At 35.4% G+C, this 19,030-nt stretch overlaps 2 protein-coding genes across 4 annotated transcripts; one reads left to right on the top strand and one right to left on the bottom strand.

The window, feature by feature from the left end:
- Positions 1–249: 249 nt before the first annotated feature.
- Positions 250–5,887, top strand: LOC103403504 (gibberellin 2-beta-dioxygenase 2-like). 3 transcript variants are annotated; one of them, XR_003768170.2, is made up of 4 exons: positions 250–900; positions 3,765–4,146; positions 4,305–4,501; positions 4,619–4,738. XR_003768170.2 is itself a non-coding variant. In XM_029091918.2 (3 exons), the coding sequence occupies exons 1-3, from the start codon at positions 521–523 to the stop codon at positions 4,395–4,397; spliced, it is 855 nt and encodes a 284-aa protein (XP_028947751.1). In that variant the 5' UTR covers positions 250–520; the 3' UTR covers positions 4,398–4,610. The 3 variants fall into 3 exon arrangements, 2 of the variants coding, with proteins under 2 accessions (XP_028947751.1, XP_028947750.2); XM_029091918.2 differs by lacking the exon at positions 4,619–4,738 and having other exon boundaries at positions 4,305–4,610; XM_029091917.2 differs by lacking the exons at positions 4,305–4,501; positions 4,619–4,738 and adding an exon at positions 5,396–5,887 and having other exon boundaries at positions 260–900.
- A 1,279-nt stretch (positions 5,888–7,166) lies between these two features.
- Positions 7,167–11,131, bottom strand: LOC103452658 (alkaline/neutral invertase A, mitochondrial-like). Its single transcript, XM_029091155.2, has 6 exons — positions 10,001–11,131; positions 9,460–9,625; positions 9,072–9,283; positions 8,285–8,778; positions 8,111–8,159; positions 7,167–7,926 (listed from the first exon to the last, which is right to left on the bottom strand). The coding sequence occupies exons 1-6, from the start codon at positions 10,811–10,813 to the stop codon at positions 7,600–7,602; spliced, it is 2,061 nt and encodes a 686-aa protein (XP_028946988.1). The 5' UTR covers positions 10,814–11,131; the 3' UTR covers positions 7,167–7,599.
- Between the last annotated feature and the right edge of the window lie 7,899 nt (positions 11,132–19,030).

Raw genomic sequence — 19,030 nt, 5'->3', positions numbered from 1 at the left:
CCAATTAACGATGGAATGCAAATATTATGCATAAACTAATGAATTAAATAAGAAAACGAAAGAAACCTAGTCAAGGAAGTGTGCACAATTAAGTCAACCTTCTTGTATGACAGAAATTTGCTAGTTGTACTTCACCCAAAAGTCTACGATTCCTGATTCCCCAGTAACCCCTTTGTTTAATCCCAACCGCTTGCATAGATCCTCTCTCTCTCTCTCTTTCTCTCATAAATACCCCAATACATATCACTTCGTCTACACAAAAAACTCCCTCTTCTTTCTTTTCCTCTCTTCCCCCCCCCCACAAAAAACCCTACAGATATTCTTAGTTATTCACCATCTCTTCTTAGTTTTCTGCACCACATCTCTTAGATTACTATCACTTCCTCTACACAAAAAACTCCCTCTTCTTTCTTTTCCTCTCTCCCCCCCCCCCCCCCCCCCACAAAAAACCCTACAGATATTCTTAGTTATTCACCATCTCTTCTTAGTTTTCTGCACCACATCTCTTAGATTACCAGCCATGGTGGTGGCATCTCCAAACCCAACTCGCAACGAAAAGATCCAGGCCGTTGATCTTCCCATCATAGACCTCTCAGCCGAGAGGTCACAAGTGAGGAAGCTCATTGTCAAAGCTTGTGAGGACTATGGTTTCTTCAAGGTCATCAACCATGGCGTCCCAAAAGACATTATATCCAAAGTGGAGGAGCAAAGCCTCAGCTTCTTTGCCCAACCAGTGTCCGAGAAGCAAAGGGCAGGGCCTTCCGATCCCTTTGGCTATGGCTGCAAGAACATAGGCCTCAATGGTGATACGGGAGAGATTGAGTACCTTATTTTCAACACAAACCCAATTTCTATTGCTCAAAGATCCAAAACCATCTTAAATGAGCATACAAAATTCAGGTACTCTTATTCTACATTCCTCTCACAAGTGTATTTTTTTTTTTATAGTATAGAAAATTTGAAGTATAGGATGAGATTTTTGAAATGTTAATAACAATTTCATATATATATATATATCTGATCGCTATCCGGTAGTTATTATTGGGTTTCAATTCTTTATAGCTACTTTTTCTTTAGAAAGGTGGTACATGACTCGTAAAATTTAGCTAAAATTTATTTAATGAAGGACGGTCGGGGGAAGGGGTAACAATTTTTTGTAGGTCTAGGTACAAACTGTTCATTAGTTAGCCATGTACTTTTAAAGAAAATGATGGGCTCATTTGAAAGTGTGTTTTTCTTTTTATAAGAAGTACTTCAAGTTTCTTTTTCAGAATTCAGGGTTTAGGATTTCAAAACTTGGTTTTTAAGTCTACTGTTTAATCTTTTTTTTTTTTTCTCTATCAGAACAAACAAACTCATTTAAAGGAAGATAAGTTGATCAGCTGCAAAGTTGATTCAAATTCAAACAAACTTGATGATTTTAGTTTCTCTTTATTTCTTATTTATCCAATTTCTCTTATGATTCGAATTCATTTCAAATATTTCTTCGAACACAAACCTTTATTTCTCCGTAAAAAATTATTTCTAAGAATTATTATTGACATTTCAAAATAATAATTCTTCACTAAATAGAAGTGCAAATAAGTTGGAATTTGGAATAACTATTTGAAAAGAGAAGTATTATTGGCACTCCAAAAATCTCATTCTACCCTCCTCATAAGTGTATTTTACTTTCTAAATATAGAAAATTTGAAGTGTAAAATGAAAAATTTGGAGTGCCAATAACAATTCCCTTTGAAAATGTTAATGACAAATTTCTTCATTTTTTATATATGGAAAATCAAAATTAAATTAAAATTGAAAAGTAAGAGATAGGGGAAACCCATTTGGTTATTCACGTGACTTGTTAAAATCTAAACAAACACTGAAAAGTTACAAGGAAACAAAAAGAAATTTTATTTGAACCCATACAACTTTTTTCTACATCAAACTCATGTTTTACATCCATATTATTTTTAATTAAATAATCAATCTTTCTTTAAATCCAAATTTACTATCTAAACTACACTCACAAACTCAATTCAATATATAAAAATTCATCTTTACACCTATTTAGAAAATAAAATCCCAAATTAGTGAATGAAGAATTAAGATTTTTGTCATGGCAACCAATTGTTATAGATGAATTGATTAGCATCATCAATTTGTTTTTTAAACTTTTGCAACATCAGTTTGGAGTGCAAGGTTGTTAGGAAATGATCTTCGTCAAGCTCTTAATAGAGTAGTCCAAGTAGCTAGCCTGAATGTGATTCAACTGAGTGAGGAATTTGTAATTCAAGATTAAACAGTTCAGTAGCTGCTAGGCAAGCAGTTGAACTAGTACTTTGGAATTTGAATCATGTAAAATTATGTGGACACCTTAGTGAAAATATATTTCAGTAGAACTTCTCATCACGTTTTATTGAAGGATCATGGCAATAATTTTCATTTGAGTGATATATGCTGCTTTTACATGCATAAATAGTTGAATTGGAAGCAGAACTGAACAAATAACGAGAAGAGGACTCACACTTTAAACATGCACTCATAATGACATGGAAAACATTTCGATGTGTTGAAAGCTTTCTGACTCTTTTGTTTCTTGTGGTGATATTGCTTGTAATTATTGCTGTTGTTAATCAAGTTAACATGAAGCTAGAGAGGATATGAAAAGCAACCTGATTTGATTATTAGGTGATCGTAGGGTTTTATGGCAGTTCTTAGAAATTTAGTCAGAATGAACGTAGGATAAAGATTGTGTGATTGTAGAACTTGATTATGGAGTATGAGTTTATTGATAAATTTTATTTTTATTCTTAATTTCATCTTGTACTTGATGATAATTATGCAATATATTAAAATAGACAATTCACATTTAGAATTTAAGTTAGATGTAAAAAAAAATTAGATGAATTCAGATAAAATTTTCCAAATTGAAAAGTAAGAAATAGAGGAAACCCATTTGGTTATTCACGTGACTTGTTAAAATCTAGACAAGCACTGAAAAGTTACAAGGAAACAAAGGGAGATGACTACCTCTTCTCGACTCCTAGCTGTCAGTGACACACTCACTGAATCAGACACTCCTCTTCCTCCTCTCTGTCAATAGTACAGATTGTACACAAATTACAGAGCTAGCATGTATTCCATTATTTGAAGGAAATCAGAAAGGAGAAAGATCGAGTACAAAATTGTTGTACCATTATTGTGATGAAAATTGGGGAATCAGAATGACGAGTCAGAGGCAGTGTCACATCAAGAGCGTCAAATCATATCATAAAATAATAAAAACAAATATGATTTTATGTTGTCATATTTTTATTAATAAAAAGAATTTTGTTAATCAGAAGTTTAGATTATTGTGTATAGTTTATATCTAATCTTTAAGAGATTTTTAGTTATCCTCGGTCGGTTGTACATCTCAGCATGGAGTTAGAAAGTGACCACTTTTTAGACTTTGTTGTACATAAAAACTAGCAAGACAATGGTACTGAAAAAATGGAGTCAGAGCAAGAAGACAAACTGCTTATTAAAATAAATAAGAGATAAATTTTCATGAAACAAGTTCACACTACTAATCTCTCGAGTTCTTAATACTTAGTACCAAGCCATGTAGAGAAACTCTTGTACAGCATCTTCTATAAGTGATCTAAAACGTTATGGTAGCCATGAATTCGTTTTAGGATCCATCGGTTTCATGCAGAAAGTGAAAGAAAGTGAAAGAACTGCAAGCTAGACTGTGGGTTCTGAATATCCTGATGAATTGAGTGGTATTGTCTGAACAGCTCGGCAGTGAGTGGATACATTGCAGCAGTTAGGGATTTGGCATGTGAGCTCTTGGATCTGATTGGTGAGGGATTGTGGGTCCCTGACACATCAGTCTTCAGTAGGCTGATCAGGGACGTCGACAGTGACTCGGTCTTCAGGCTCAATCACTACCCGCATCTGCACAACAAGAAGGACATCTGCAAGGATAATGATACGTCACCATCCTCCATCAGTAACATCAGCAAGGTAGGGTTTGGGGAGCATTCCGACCCTCAGCTCCTCACCCTCCTGAGGTCCAACGACGTGGGCGGCCTCCAAATCTCTCCACAAGATGGGGTGTGGGTCTCCGTCCCCTCTGACCCCACGGCCTATTGGGTTAATGTGGGTGACGTGTTGCAGGTTGGTCGATTTTCTCTCACCCTCTCTCTCTTGTTTCTCTTTCTAGATATTCACATGTCATGGTAATCATAACAATCTTAAAAAGAAGACTTTGAATTGATTGAGACTGACTGAGAACTGATTTTGAGTAATCGCTGCAATTTTTTGACTGCATGTAGCCTTTGCATTTTATGGTAAGTGGGGGCCCAGAATTTCAGTCTATAACCAACCAGTGTGTGTTCTTAGTCTGGGGGATTCGCCCCATTGGGTAATTGATGACTGCCCATATTTGAAAGCAGATTGGAACTGAAAAGTGCTTTGGTTAAATGGAAGCATGCCATTTATGGTGTGTTTAAGACAACCTCACAAAAACTAGGTCATTTTTCCTATCAAGTTAATTTAATTGTGTCCAAGGAATATGAATATCATAAGTAATTATACACCTAGACCTAATCCCCTTTATGTTCCCTTTGGGATGGTTTCCTTTGTTCAGGTTGTCATAGTCCTTCCTTTGAATATGAGTTGTGGGTTAAAGCGTGCTGACTGATGATAATCTCACAATTTATCAATGATTGATAGTTGTGCATGGGTAGCTGTCAGTCAATGTTGAAGGTGAATCCTACAACTTATCAATGATTGACATCACATGCATACGTTTAACACTTGTCGCTGAAACAACTAATGTATTTATTCGTAGAAGTTAGAACAAAAGAGGGGAAGAAGCATGATAAACCTTAACTTACCCCAAGTCATAACAATAAAAATTGTCCCACTGAGTATTAAAAAATAGGAAAGAGTATTCATACTTGTTAAAAAATTTAAACCAGGGTTTGCATACTTCTTAAAGAACCCAATTCAACCTAAGAAAGGTGCTCGTTAGGTAGTCACGTCTCATGATAAGGGACATTCCTTTTTGGTTGGAAATGAAAACAACTTCTCATACATAATTGAAAGTTTTTTTTTTTGTTTTTTTTTTGTTTTTTTTTTGTTTTCAAATATGAAGATATAGAATTGAGTGTACTAGCTTGTCTGGTTGAAGTGACTTTATGCTTTTCCAAGTACAACTTTCTTAAATGTCATTAAAAAAGTTTGGCAATCAATTTAATATCAAGTCATGAATCATATCGATAATAGAAGTGAGACTTACGAACTTGCATAAATTCATAATGTAGTCCCATGCTCATAGACAACATCTTCAATAATAGTAAAATACTGTTGCTTTTGTTTAGTTGAATTGTTTTTTTCACTAATGTTACCCTTAATTTTGAAGGCCATGACAAATGGAAGATTTGTGAGCGTTAGACATAGAGCCTTAACCAATCCATCAAAGTCTAGAATGTCAATGGCGTATTTTGCTGCTTCCTCCCTGAACGCATGTTTGAGTGCTCTTCCAGAAATGGTCACACCGGAGAAGCCTCGGCTCTACAAACCCTTCACTTGGGCTGAGTACAAGAAAACCACGCACTCTCTACGCCTCGGCGAAAACCGTCTTAACCTCTTCAGAATTTCTACCAATGATGAATGCTTCATAGATCAACCGCTGGAATGAGAAGTCATAGAGAAAAAGAAGAGGAAAGTACAAATTCTTACTGCATTGTGAAGCGAAGCAGCCTTTTTCTTTCTTTTTTGTTCTTCATGCATTCGGTTTTCCCAAAGTTTTTCTTACTCATAGCGAAAGTCATAGACTTTGTACTTATATATGGGAAAATGTTGTACTTAATTAGGTTATCAATGAAAGAAAAGGAAGAAAAAATTAATCTCAGGACCTATGGTCTATATTTAGTTTATTTTCGATATAGAAAAAAATTGAGATAAAGAATCAAACTCTTATTGTGAATGTGAATATGACATATGATATTATTATTTTTATTTAATTGAAAAACTGAAGATGAACATCAAACTTTTATTGTGAATGTGAATAAATGAATGCTCTATTATTTGAGATTGAAACCCTACCATCAAAATGATTGATCTTAGGTTTGATAAGATCTTAGGTTTCTAGGCTGTGTATGTATTCATTTAGTTTCAAAAGAAAAGGTTCAAATATCTGTCTTGGTGCAATTCTCAAAAAGAAGAAAATTTTGCCTGCATGCACGTGGGACTCTGTGTACAGGAAAAAAAAATGGTTCCTTACAATTAAAAATAACTTATTTTTACAGTTTTTGGTAAAAAAAAAATTGAAAATGTAAAGCAACAAAAATGAACTTATTCTCACAACACAGCAGAAACAGTTTTTTTTTTTTCAAAGCACAGCAATATCAAACCAGCCTTTATTTTGATGCAACCGTGCAAGTTTCCAACTCATGGCATTGAATATGAGAAAGTGGTGAGATTCTTATGTACCATCGTATAATCTTTGGCAGGTAACCTTCTAAAGATTGTTTTCCTACCTTACACCATGGACCAGACTGCACCATAATAATCTTCAATTCAAATATGAGAAAGTGGTGAGATTCTTATGTATCATCATAATATATTCTCGTGAATTTACGACATTCATTTTCTAACCTGTAAACTTGTATATGTAAAATATAATTTTGATTATACGTAAGGATTTATGTCTCGACATCGTTACTAATAGGACATAAAGTATGATGTAAGATGATGTGGAGGGTAAGAATCTAACCAAAAACCATCACAATTATTTGCTAGGTTTATGGATCTGGATACAAAGAATTATTGAAATAGGTAGGACTAGTGACTAACAGGAGTTGTGTGGCCCCCAATTGCATCCTGCAACCCAAGCACGAAGAAAAATCACACAGAAAGCTGCAAATGTTCTTCAGCCAAAACCACTCGTTTAATTTTTTCCGGAAATCATCTTTTTATTTTATATGTTTCGTGATTTATAATCTAAACGCCCCTATCTTAAGCACGAAGTCTATGAATTGAGTACAGAATGTGTTGAGAAGGATTCCTTCAAAACCTTGAGCAGCAAAGAATTGTTCTTAAATTAGTTAGGTATTAAGTAATCTACTCGGATGAACCTAATTCCAACGCACAAAATGAAATAAGAGAATTAATTTGGTAAATCATGTAAATGGCTAAACTCCGTTCAAATTTATTACATTTTCCACATCGTACAATGATACATGTAAATTGTTAAGCCATAGAAACATAGGAGACATGAGCTAAAAGGCTCTCCTAAAATCAATCTGTACTTCAATGGGGTATATGCTATCCACACACCTCTTTTTATTTTCCACACACCCCTCTCAATTTCCGATTGTTAGATCGAATGAATTGAAGAGAATCACTGGATAGAAACTTACAAGGGGTGTATGAAGTAAAAATAGGTGTGCGGATAGAAATTACAGAAGAATATGCAGTTTTACACCTGCTGGCTGTTAGAGAAACTCCAATGCCTATCCTTATTTTGGACCAAGTCACCTCCGAACCATCACCCACGGTTTTGTTAGTTACCCACGTTCACCGCGTTGCCCACAAGCACCGAGCATAAATATATCCTTGTCACTAGACCGCAACCTGAGATTTTGCTGCAAAGCGTGAACACTTCTTCCGACTAGTTTTGTTGAGAACACAAACGCAAGTCTCGAGAAGTTCATAATCTTCCTCCCAAAACAACAATGACGCTTTCTCGGGGTTCTCCAAAAGCATCTTCGAGGTTAGGTAACCAGCAATTGTCCACGTCTGGTGAAGCCGGGATTGCTTGCCTACAAATCTCCCACTTTTTGTGTCATAGTATTCGGGCCAGTGATCCATAGAAAGCCTCTTTTCTGCCAAAGCAACTGCCTTTTCCGCTAATTCTGTCCTCCCCATCTTGATGCAAGCCAATGTGAACTAAGATAATTATAAAAGACAGAGTTACAGAAAATCAGATAATCGGGTTGCAGCACATAGTATACAGGATTTATAGAACTAAGGACAATCGGTAGGGGCACAGAATAACTCTCTGGATCACTTCCACAAAGTAACCCCAAAAAGAAAGCGAAATGATCTAAAGAAACTCCTTTTATGGACATACCTGCCATAGGAGGGTTGGCCAAGATCCACCATTATGATATGACCAAGGCCTACAAGTGGAGACAATAAGTGCATAAGCAATAATTCCACCGGGAGAAAAGCTTGTAGTCAGAAGATTTGCAGAACAATGAGGTATACATAAGTAACAAAGAGAATAAAATTTGTAGAGCCTCACGTGTTTTTTGGGTCACCACCAGTAGTTATTCGCCATTCTTCATACTCCAGAGCGGGGTAGCAAATTTTAAGGGGCATTTGAGCCACGAAATCATCCCATTTGGACTCAATCAAATTCAAAATACCCTCATTCTGTTTTTGGGTACCCAGAGATGATACAATGGACCAAAGATTTCCAAGAGTGAAGAACCTAAAATCCATATGAGCAGGTTGCAGATTGCCAATGAGGTAACCACCTTCCTCAGGAATCCAATCTACTAACCAAGAGGGAATTTGATCTGGATAGATATTGAACTTGTTGATGGCATCTGTGGAATATTCCTCTGTCTTGTAACGATAAATCTCATTGATCTTCTTCATATCCGCCCAATAATACTCTCTGATGTGAAATGAGAGTGCACTAAGTCGGTTATTCACTGCAGTCACCAAATCTTTTGTTCCGTCATTGACAATGAGCATTTCACGTGAGCATCTTAAAGCTGAATAAAACAGTGCCTGTATAACCAGATTTGTTAAGTAAAGTACAAACCAGAGAGGCAAGCAAAATAAGGGGCCAAATAAGAAGGCAAGCAGAGGGCTAGTGTTCTATCTAATTTATTAATTAACCAATTTAAGCCACCATTCCCTTGGGGGGACACTATGATAGTTAGGAGTTTTCTCTTAAGAAATATTGGACACAACCGATGGTGTGACTTCTATAGAAAGAACAACGGACAACAAAACCCAGCTAGAAGCCTAGGATATGACACGTATAAAGGCACTAAACATTTTTACATTTTCAAACTTACTTGGATTTCGAGAGGGTGTCCATGAATACCCATCCGTCTATCAATCATACAGGACCCATCAGTGACCAACAGGGTTGGAAACATGTCAAATCTATTTTTTAAACACAGATTAAGAATCAGCCTGATGCCTGTCTGGAACTCCACCCTTTCTTGTAATGCATAATCACCCGTGATCTTTCCATAAGCTCTCAACAAGATAATCCACCACAACCCTGTCATAGTAATTCAAATATAAATCAGATACTATCTAACTGATTGTAAGATTGTAATGTCAATATGGTCTCCAACTCTCCCCTCTGCATCACTTATCCCAACCTAAAATGGACAAGAAAAACCTGAAACAGTACTTTATATATGTCACAGTAACCAGCAATTAAGATTAGATTACCTGAATCAACAGGTGCTACACGGCCGATGGCTGATTCACCAAAATCAGGATCTAAAACTTCCTCAAATTCTCCAGGGCTTGCATCAAGAGGAACAGTCCTCACTTTGAAGCTTGCCGGCATCAACCCTTGCCCAGGGCTGTGGCAGTCCACTGTCTTCTCCCAGCTCTAACAAATGACCAAACAAGAATTAATCAGATGAGCAGTCACAAAAATGTGGCAATGCTCAATGCGGAACCAGATTACCAAAATATATTTGAATTTTGAACAGCATGCCAATTTCTATTCTTACATCACCACAGATGTCATTGGGGGTATCAATAAAGAGTTAAACATGTTAAATTTGCTAATTGGAGGAAACAACGAGATCATATACAAAATCTCAAAATCAAAACTCTAGCAACAAAGTTGAAATAGCATTGGTTTAAAAACAATCGTGGGAAGAAGATAGACAATACCATTACAACCAAAAGTTGAATTAGCATTGGTTTAAAAACAAGCTAATGCCAACATATACGCAACTGATAAAGATTGTGTCATTACCTGTAACTGCAAAGTGTGAAGCAGAAAATTCTTGACAATCTCCGCATCCCCATTGAGCAAGAAAGCAAGTGCCGATGGGACAAAATCACGAATAAAGACCTGATCGTAATTGAGGGGTGTCTTGTCAGCCGGATCAGTAGCAGCAAGAGTTCCCACCGGATTCCCACAGTAACTAACAACGGAATCTCGAAGTAACCTCCAGGCCTCCTCTTCAATATCAGACAGCTCTCTCTCAACCTTATTGTCATTCAAACCCTTGGAATTACCTACATTTACATTTACATTCACATTTGAGCTATTTACCTCTACCCTAGACTCCTCTTCCTTAACTACATCACCACAATCCGTCTCAATCCGCTCAACCACTAAAGGTTTCACATTCAAGCCACCTTGAATGTATATACTCTCGAACGAGGTCTTCCCTTTAACCTGAGACTCCACCGAGGTTGAATGGTTCCTAATATCCGACGCTACATTCGGTATCACTAAAACACCCCTTCTCCTACTACTACCCCTCCTACAACCAACACGGCTATTCTCCGTATAAACCCTAGACCGCCCCCAATTCGAATCGAAACCACTAAAATCTCTCCGATTCGGATCAATTACACGTATGTACCTTACAGTCTGGGAACTACAGCCACGATCGTGACTTCTGGATCGCAATTTGGACAAATTACCAGTAACTTTTCTATTCAATTTCGGCTGCCCAGAACCGAAAATTGAAGAACCTCTGTAGCCATAGCCTGTGATAATTCTACAACATGGCCTCACGCTCACGGTACAGATTCCAATACAATTGCTGCTACTCATTCTATCTATATTTACACTGATCACAAAATCCACTAATTTTTTCCCCTTTTTTCTTAAAATCCAAAAATTAAGTACCAAAAACTGAAATTTGTGTTGTATTTTGGTAATTACGGCTCTGTTAATCTCGAAAAAAATTCAGAAAAACAGAGCTCGATCCGACGAAATTCTTGGATTATATAAATTATCAGAATTTAAAGCTAAAATTATTAGAAAAAAGAAAAGAAAAGAAAAACAGAAAGTATACGTTACTTACAGTTGATCTGCTCCAAGAGATTGAATGAATTCGAATGCGATGAAGAGAGAGAGCGTGTTCGTTTGGGAAAGTCGGTTGATACCCGCGGTTTTATAACCAACGGAAACGGTAAAGTTAAGTGGGACCTCTATTTGTAATTACATTAATAGCCCTGCGTGTGCAGGGTTATAGGTGCGTATTCGAGAAAGGGGTGACGTTTTTAAACGAGGCTAAATTTGTCCTTGTACTATCAATTGGGTCCGTTGCGGGGACCCACGGTGTCTCGGTCTTAGGAATTAAAAAATGTGCGGAAATCAATAAAGCGCGCGTCTGCGGGTTTGATATTTAGATGACGTGGAGGATTGGGTAAGAGGCGAGGTTCCAACAGCGACGGAGGAAAATCTATACGGAAACGCGTGCGTACGAGTAGGTTGAGTGCTTTGACCAGAAGTATCCGTCAACAGACGATGACGACGATGATGTGGAGGATGAGCATGTCTTGCACGTTACCGTTAGAATCTAACTTCAGATTTGGGTCAAGAATATTGGGCTTGGAGGCTTCGCAGAGTCAAATTCAAACTTGGTTTGGTTAAGGCCTTTTGATGCAATTGTATTCTCTGGTCTTCAAATAGGATGGTTTTAATGGGCTCAAACTTAGTAATTTCACAATAGATGGAGTGGCGGAAACGAGGAGATCTTGTAGTATTCATTTTTATTGGTAAGTAAAAGAGGTTTTCAGTTTAATTCTCGTTAAACCCGAATTTGAATCACATTATGCTAATTCATTGTAAGGCTTAGCCTGCTCTTGCACTCCCTTAATATAGATAATGTCGTTTGTTAAAAAAAATAATTACACTAAAAGCAAGGAGATTGGGCTAAGCTACTACATACAATGGGCCAGCATTAAATTGGTATTTAATTATTCGTTCACGGGCACACTCACAAGGGATGTATAGGGTGCTTTAGAATCACACCTCTTATGAGTGGTGTCGTATCTTAGAATTTCTTTGCAAACAAATAGTAGACCTCATATTTTATTTGTTCGTATCTGGTACATAATATCACCGTAGATGTTTACTTGTGTCATACAAATCCTCATCAGGCTCTTATTGTCCAATTCAGAAATGGAAGCACAAGAAAGCTTGGCCCCAGGCCAAGGAAAACTTGATGGTAAAGACAAATTTGTGTTTAAATAAATCCACTCTCTTAAGTCTAAAATAGTCCGAGTATTTCTGAGTAAAATAAGTAAATTTCATGCTGAATATCGTCACTGATGGCGTAAGCAGTGATTCCATTTACATTCGTACATATGCCAGATTCCACTAAATAATTGTGTATTACATAAAATATGAGTAATAATAAAAAAAGATGAATGATCAAACTTATTCAGCTGCTGCTGGACCCGTGTTTTACGTGGATGTTAATATTATGCATAAACAATTTAAACTTTCGTTTCCAGTCAAGCCACTAGGCTGCTAAAACTCGTTAATAATAATAATATGTTTAGTTTAAAAAGAAGATCAATGTTTTCTAACACAAAATTATATTGTTTCTTGTCACTTTGTTCACGCTTAAACTATGTCCCACTTGGTGGGATAATTTAACCCGTTAATCTAAATTTAGCTGGTTTAATTTAGACTTCAGCATATAAACGTTGTGCATGTACGTCATGCAATTGTAGTTTTGACATCAGATGGGCAAAGCATGGTACGTCAGCCACGGATAGGGATGGGCAAATACCCATTAGTTATGGGTAACCGCGTTACCCGTCCATTTAAATTAAACGGTTACGATTATGGGTAACCGTTTAGATAAATAAACGGTTATGGGTATAACCGTTTACCCGCGAAATTTGAATGGACGGTTATGAGTTTAACCGTGTTTATAAACGGGGTAACCGTTTACCCATTTATTTTATATATGTAAAACTTAAACAAATCATGTTCTCGATCTAATAATACTTAGCACCCAATAAATTAGCAAGGAATTCATCGGTCCTTCTCTCAATAACACTGTTTTAGGAATGATGATTCTCATTATCAAGGAATTAGTCAAATTAATTTAAATTCATTGCGGGTAACCGTGAAATTGACAGAAATGCTTTGACATAAATGTCTTCTAAACAATTTTTGTAACCCAATAATACTTAGCAAATATTATATTTATCTTCATTGGTAACAATTAAAAATATCGTCCGTAAACTATTATTTCAATTATTGGAATGGTATAAGGATTTAAAAAATTAAAATATGGAAATATATGATGAATGTACCTATAACGGTGTTTAATTGTCAAAAAAAAAGAAAATTATGACTATTTTTTTTTAATTTTCAAGTTGTTAAAAAACATGTAGACGGGTGAAAAGGGGGTAATGGTAAAAAAAAAGATAAACGGGTTTAAAAAGATAAATGGGTAAACGAGTATTAAACAGTTACGGTTAAATGGGTATGCGGTTATGGGTATGGTTAACCGTTTATAAACGGTTATGGGTATGGGTATGGGTATAACCGTTTAGGCAATTACCCAACGGGTAAACGGTTATGCATGTATGAGCATAAACGGTTATGGGTAAATAATCGCAATTACCCGTCCGCCATAACCGGTGTCCATTCCTAGCCACGGATTTGAAGTTGGAGGTGTGTTAACAATATGGTTACTCAGTAATTTGGTGTCGCAAATTTACATGTAATAGTATATGTGACTGTTATGATTGATATTTTTCGCGTTTCATGTTAAAATACAATATTCATAAATAGATATGCATGCTATAACATGAGTTGATTGATAACATCACGTTGTGTCGTGGCCATAACATGTTATCTCACTACACTACAGTCAAACGCATTTTGCGATATTTGAAAGGTACAATGTCATCTAGGATTACATATTCTACTGGAGAGTTCTGCTTGAAAGCGTTTAGTGGTGCAGATTGGGCAGGCGACCCCAATGATAGAAGGCCTACAACAAGGTTTGTTGTTTTATTGGGATCAAATCCAATATCTTGTCTTCCAAGAAGCAACAAACTATTTCTCGATCATCTACAGAGGTAGAGTATCGGGTCATGTCATCCACTACAGCTGAACTTGATTGGATTCAATAACTCTTGACCTTTCTACATGTTAAAATGTCTAGTGCTACTGTGCTATTTTGTGATAATTTGTCAGCCATAGCACTATCTTTTAATCCAGTTCAACATCAAAAGACCAAGCATATTGAGATAGATGTTCATTTTGTTTGTGAAAAGATTGCTTAGAAGAAGTTGCTTGTTCAGTTGTATCTTCTCAGGAGCAGTTTGCAAACATTCTCACCAAGGATCTTAGTGCCCACTCTTTCGAACTCACTGCAACAATCTCATGCTTGGCTCTCCCAACCATGAGTTTGAGGGGGGATGATAGTAGGGGTGGGTTCAAAAAATCGAAAATCGAAAAAAAACTGAAAACCAAACAGAACCGAAACCAAAAAAAACGAACCGAACCGAACCGAATTCTTTTGGTTCGGTTCGATTTTAGTGATCTAGAAACCGAACCAAACCGAACCGAACCGAATTAATTAAATTAATTTTTTATTTAATTATTTGTTTTGGGTATTATTTTATAAACCCAATTTGTAAGTTAAAATGTGCTAAACCCAATGTGTTGCCAAACTTTAAGCTCAAAATATTAAAAAAAAAAGCCTATAAAAACTCTAAACCCTAACCTATTATTTATCCCCCATATAAGGTTCCGGAACCAAACCTCATCCTGAAGTACCTACATCCATCTCCATAGCACTGTCTACTTCTACCTTAGCTTTCTTTTCCAAATCTACTCTCATATAACATGTAACAAAATCCATAAACATTTATTTCAGGTAGATTACTTGGGTAATTTGTGATGGAAACGAATCCAACACACACTAAATAAATCCACCCATGCATTACTTTTACTAATCAAGTTGTCAACATGCAGTTACAAGCAAACAACCTTGATCTTTGAACAACATCATACAATTTAACTTTTCTAAGTCATTTGTACGATTTTTGTGTTGTGAGGTTGTTAGTTTGGACTTTGGAAGACTTGATTGATGATTTTAGTTCAACTTTAAATGTTTATTTTCATTGTCTTTGATTCTAGTTAGAATGCTTATGTTATGATTGTGTTGGATATGTTAAAATTTAAAATTTCAATGTTTTTCATTTTTTGAAAAAAAAAAAAAACAAAAAACGGAAACCAAACCGAAAAAAACAGAAAAAAAAATGAACCGAACCGAAATTTCGGTTTGGTTTCGGTTTTGGAAAAAAACCGAACCGATTTAAACCGAACTCACCCCTAGATGATAGAGATAATGTAGAACTTGTATGAACTAGGATTGTGACACTTGTCAAAAGATTAGAAGAGTTAGTTATAGTTGTTTGAATATGCAACTGTAAAAATCCTTGTATAAATACCCTCATAGTGTAATAACTTCCTCATTGAGTAAGAAATTCACAAAAACATTCTCTCTCTATCTTCAATTTCTCTCGACTTCTCTCTCTAATTTCTCTGTGTTCAATCTTCTACTTCTTGGTTTATAACCATAATCAACAAATCATCCACTGTTGTAATCTTTTAACCTACTAAGGTTAACCCATTAAGAGTTGGGTTATATGTATAAGTATGAGTAGCTATGTATAGAGTTAAAAACTCTCCAATAAAAAAAAATCACAATTTTGATGGTCGGTTGACTCCTCTTCCCAAGCTGCTTGTGCCTTTGTGTTACGAGACAATCGAGGTTTGCCAACAACTAGAAAGATTGGCATTACTTATATTCTGGTAGCTGAAGGTCGAGCGCTCTTAGATGGTCTTCAAGCTGCGTTGGCTCGGGATTTCCTTTGCTTGGAGGTTGAAACTTGAAAGTGATTCTAAAGTCCGTGTTGATGCTATTAATGGGACCATCTCTCTCCACTGGTGCATAATATTAAAAAATTGTTAGCAGATTTTAGAATATCTCTTTCCATCATATTTATCGTGAAACAAATTTAGTAACCGATGCTCTGGCTAGTGTTACTCAGTCATCTTCTGATAGTTTGTCTTGGTAGTTGACTCTTTCTCTTTACGTACATTCAACTTGGTTTTGGGATTTTTGTCGCTTTCCTTGCGCTAGGAGCTTTTCTTTGTAACTTTCCTTTCTTATTGAAAAAAAATGTGTGGTGTGTTCACCAGTGAACTAGTGTTGATTGGTGTGAAACTACGTTATGATCAACTGGCATTATCTTAAGTAATGCATTTTGCATTGTATTTATCAACCTAGTAGTTAATTTTCTTGCTATTCCTATTTCATCCCTTAGCGATCGATCGCTTTCCAAACCTCAAGTTTAATGGCTTCACACTTTTACATTCCTACAAACATGGATGGTAAGGGTCGCTGTTCGTTGACATTCATGTTTCTTATTCAACTTTGTCTCTTCAAGACAATGAAGTAGTAATAAGCTGGATCATCAAATTTATATATGCTTCATATAGTGGATCTCAATGCATGCTTGTACGAAAGCTATTTGTGCCAGCATTTGCTCAATAATTTGGCAAAATATATGGCATATGTTCAATGTTAATTGTTCATGACGTAACAAAAGTATGTACTTGGCCTTATCCAATATGTATGCCAGTTGATCAAGAATCTGAAAAGATCATGCATGCTCCACCTTACATAACAGCTAGCTAATCTATTTATATATTTTGTTTGATTATATAGATTTAAGTACATGAGTGGCTTGTAGCTCATTAATTGGTTAACAGTATAGTATTTTCTTTTGCATCTGAGGTGTGAGCTTGACCCCTCCCTCCTCCAATATCGTCTATATATAAAAAAGAAAGAAAAAAAATGTGCACTTTTTATCATATATATGTAGTTTCAATTTGAATCATCTCTCCCTAATATCGCTAGTAATTAAGTAAGACGCCAAATTTATATGTATATGAATGAAACCTAGTGTTGAATGTGTACCCAAACAAACTTGTTTTGGCTCAACACGTATGTTGTCAAATCACTTTGACATAAGTTACAAATGAACAAAGGTCACTACTACAAAAAAACAATTTGCGTGATGAAATAAGTTTGTTGCGCAAAGTACAATTTCGTTGCACAAAACCTATGGAGACGAAATTTTGGTTGTGCAAAGCTCGTGAAGATAGGGTTTGCACGACGAAATATTTCGTCGCACAAAGATTTTTGTTTTTTAATTTTTTAATTAAATTAATTTAATATTTTGTCGCGCAAGGTTTTTGACTTTTTGTTTTATTATTTCTCTTATATTAATTGTTTGTGTGACGAAACATTTGGCAGCGCAAGATTTTTTGAATTTTTACTTTTTTTAATTTAATTTAATTGTATGATTTTATTTTTTTAATTACTTCAATTTAAATTGACATATGAAAAATAGTGATCAAATTATCAATAATATATATAATATATTCAAAATGTACACATAAATTAACAAAGTACAATAATAAAATCCTAATACAAGTCTATTGTGGTGGTAGGGGCGGGGGATATAGTTCGATAGCATCCTAATCCTCAACTTTAGCTATCAAAGTCTTGACAATTCCCTACAAAAAAAAATAAACATGGTCAAATAACCAAAAAAATAACATAAAATAATACAAAAAAAAATTGGCATAATCTCCCCTAAAATTGGTATACCCCAAATCCGACCTCAAACTCCACCCCTCACCCTATACTCGACCCCAAACCTAGCACCAAACTCAAAATTAACTCCAAAAACACATTAATGAAAAAATTAAAATTTGGGGAGAATATACCTTTGGCAAGATTGAGAGTGAGTGAGAATGAGAGGGAGGAGTGAGTGTGCGAGAATTAGAGGAGATAAAGAGAGATGAGAGAGTGAGTGAGAGTAAGAGATAGTGAAGAAAGAGAGAAGGGAGATTAAGTGAAAGGAGTGAGTGTGAGAGAGAGGTTGGATTTGGGGAGAGGGAAAGAGAGATGAGAGGTAAGAGAATAGAGAAAGACATTGAAAAAATTGTGGAGGAGTTATATTGGTTTTAAAAACCGTATCACTTTGCGCGACGAAGGATATGAGTTTGCGTCATAAAATATTGGTCGCGCAAAGTCTTAAAAAAAAAATTTAAAAGTCCTGCGTCCCATTTTTGGGGCCCACCCAAATTTTTACAACTTTGACTTTGAGCGACAAACTGTTGGTCACACAAAGTTTTACGCGAAGAAGGATTGGTCTTGCAAAGTCTTAAAAGGGTGCTTTAGATTTTGGCCCTTACAACTCATTATTTCTAGATAAAACCTCATCTATCTTTAAAAATCCAGTTTAAGCCCAAATTTAAAATTTGCAAATATATGGGAACACTATTGACCTATTAATACAATTTATTTACACTCACTCATACTTTATGGTCCTTTTTCCAAATTCCTAAATTTATGCCAAATTAAAAATAGTAGAAAAAGTGAACTAAAATTTAAAAAGTGTTTGCATTAACCATATCCATGTCTAACTAGAAAATTAGTTTTTTTTTTTCATGATATATTTTGTAGCAATTTTACCCATATTAATTGGTAGATAAATTAGTTTGTTCCAATTATTTAAAAAAAAAATACTACACCTATATTATATATTTTGAATCAAATAACATTCCTCTAACTTGTAGGTAAATTATTTTCTATGTATTGTTATATATGTTAGACACGTTTTGTTATTGTATAAACATGAGTGGAACATAATATTGTTGATTTATACATCAAATTGCATTTCTTTTGTTATAGGTAAATTATTTTCCAAGTACAAGTACTTATGTTAGGCACATTTTGTTGTTGGTACATACAATATTTTGTATCATTGTAAAGAAAGATATTACATTACACCCATGGTATAATTGTTGTAGGTAAATTATTGGAAATTAATTTGTAGTTAGGTAATGAACATTTTGCATCATTAGAAATGAACATTTCAAATAGTAGGTAGGTAAATTAATTTGTTCTAATTATATGAAAAAAATTACACT

This window comes from Malus domestica, chromosome 13 (assembly GCF_042453785.1).
Source record: "Malus domestica chromosome 13, GDT2T_hap1".
NCBI classification, from domain to species: domain Eukaryota; kingdom Viridiplantae; phylum Streptophyta; class Magnoliopsida; order Rosales; family Rosaceae; genus Malus; species Malus domestica.
This window is presented reverse-complemented; position numbering and strand designations above follow the sequence as displayed.

Bases quoted from the DNA above. Each gene is read 5' to 3' on its own strand.
- LOC103403504 (XM_029091917.2), top strand. From the start codon at position 521: ATGGTGGTGGCATCTCCAAACCCAACTCGCAACGAAAAGATCCAGGCC. The intron at 901-3,764 runs GTACTCTTATTC...TTGTCTGAACAG, and splicing joins AATGAGCATACAAAATTCAG to CTCGGCAGTGAGTGGATACA. The intron at 4,147-5,395 runs GTTGGTCGATTT...TTAATTTTGAAG, and splicing joins ATGTGGGTGACGTGTTGCAG to GCCATGACAAATGGAAGATT.
- LOC103452658 (XM_029091155.2), bottom strand. From the start codon at position 10,813: ATGAGTAGCAGCAATTGTATTGGAATCTGTACCGTGAGCGTGAGGCCA. The intron at 8,160-8,284 runs GTGAGGCTCTAC...CTCCACTTGTAG, and splicing joins GGTGGTGACCCAAAAAACAC to GCCTTGGTCATATCATAATG. The intron at 7,927-8,110 runs GTATGTCCATAA...TAATTATCTTAG, and splicing joins GGCCAACCCTCCTATGGCAG to TTCACATTGGCTTGCATCAA.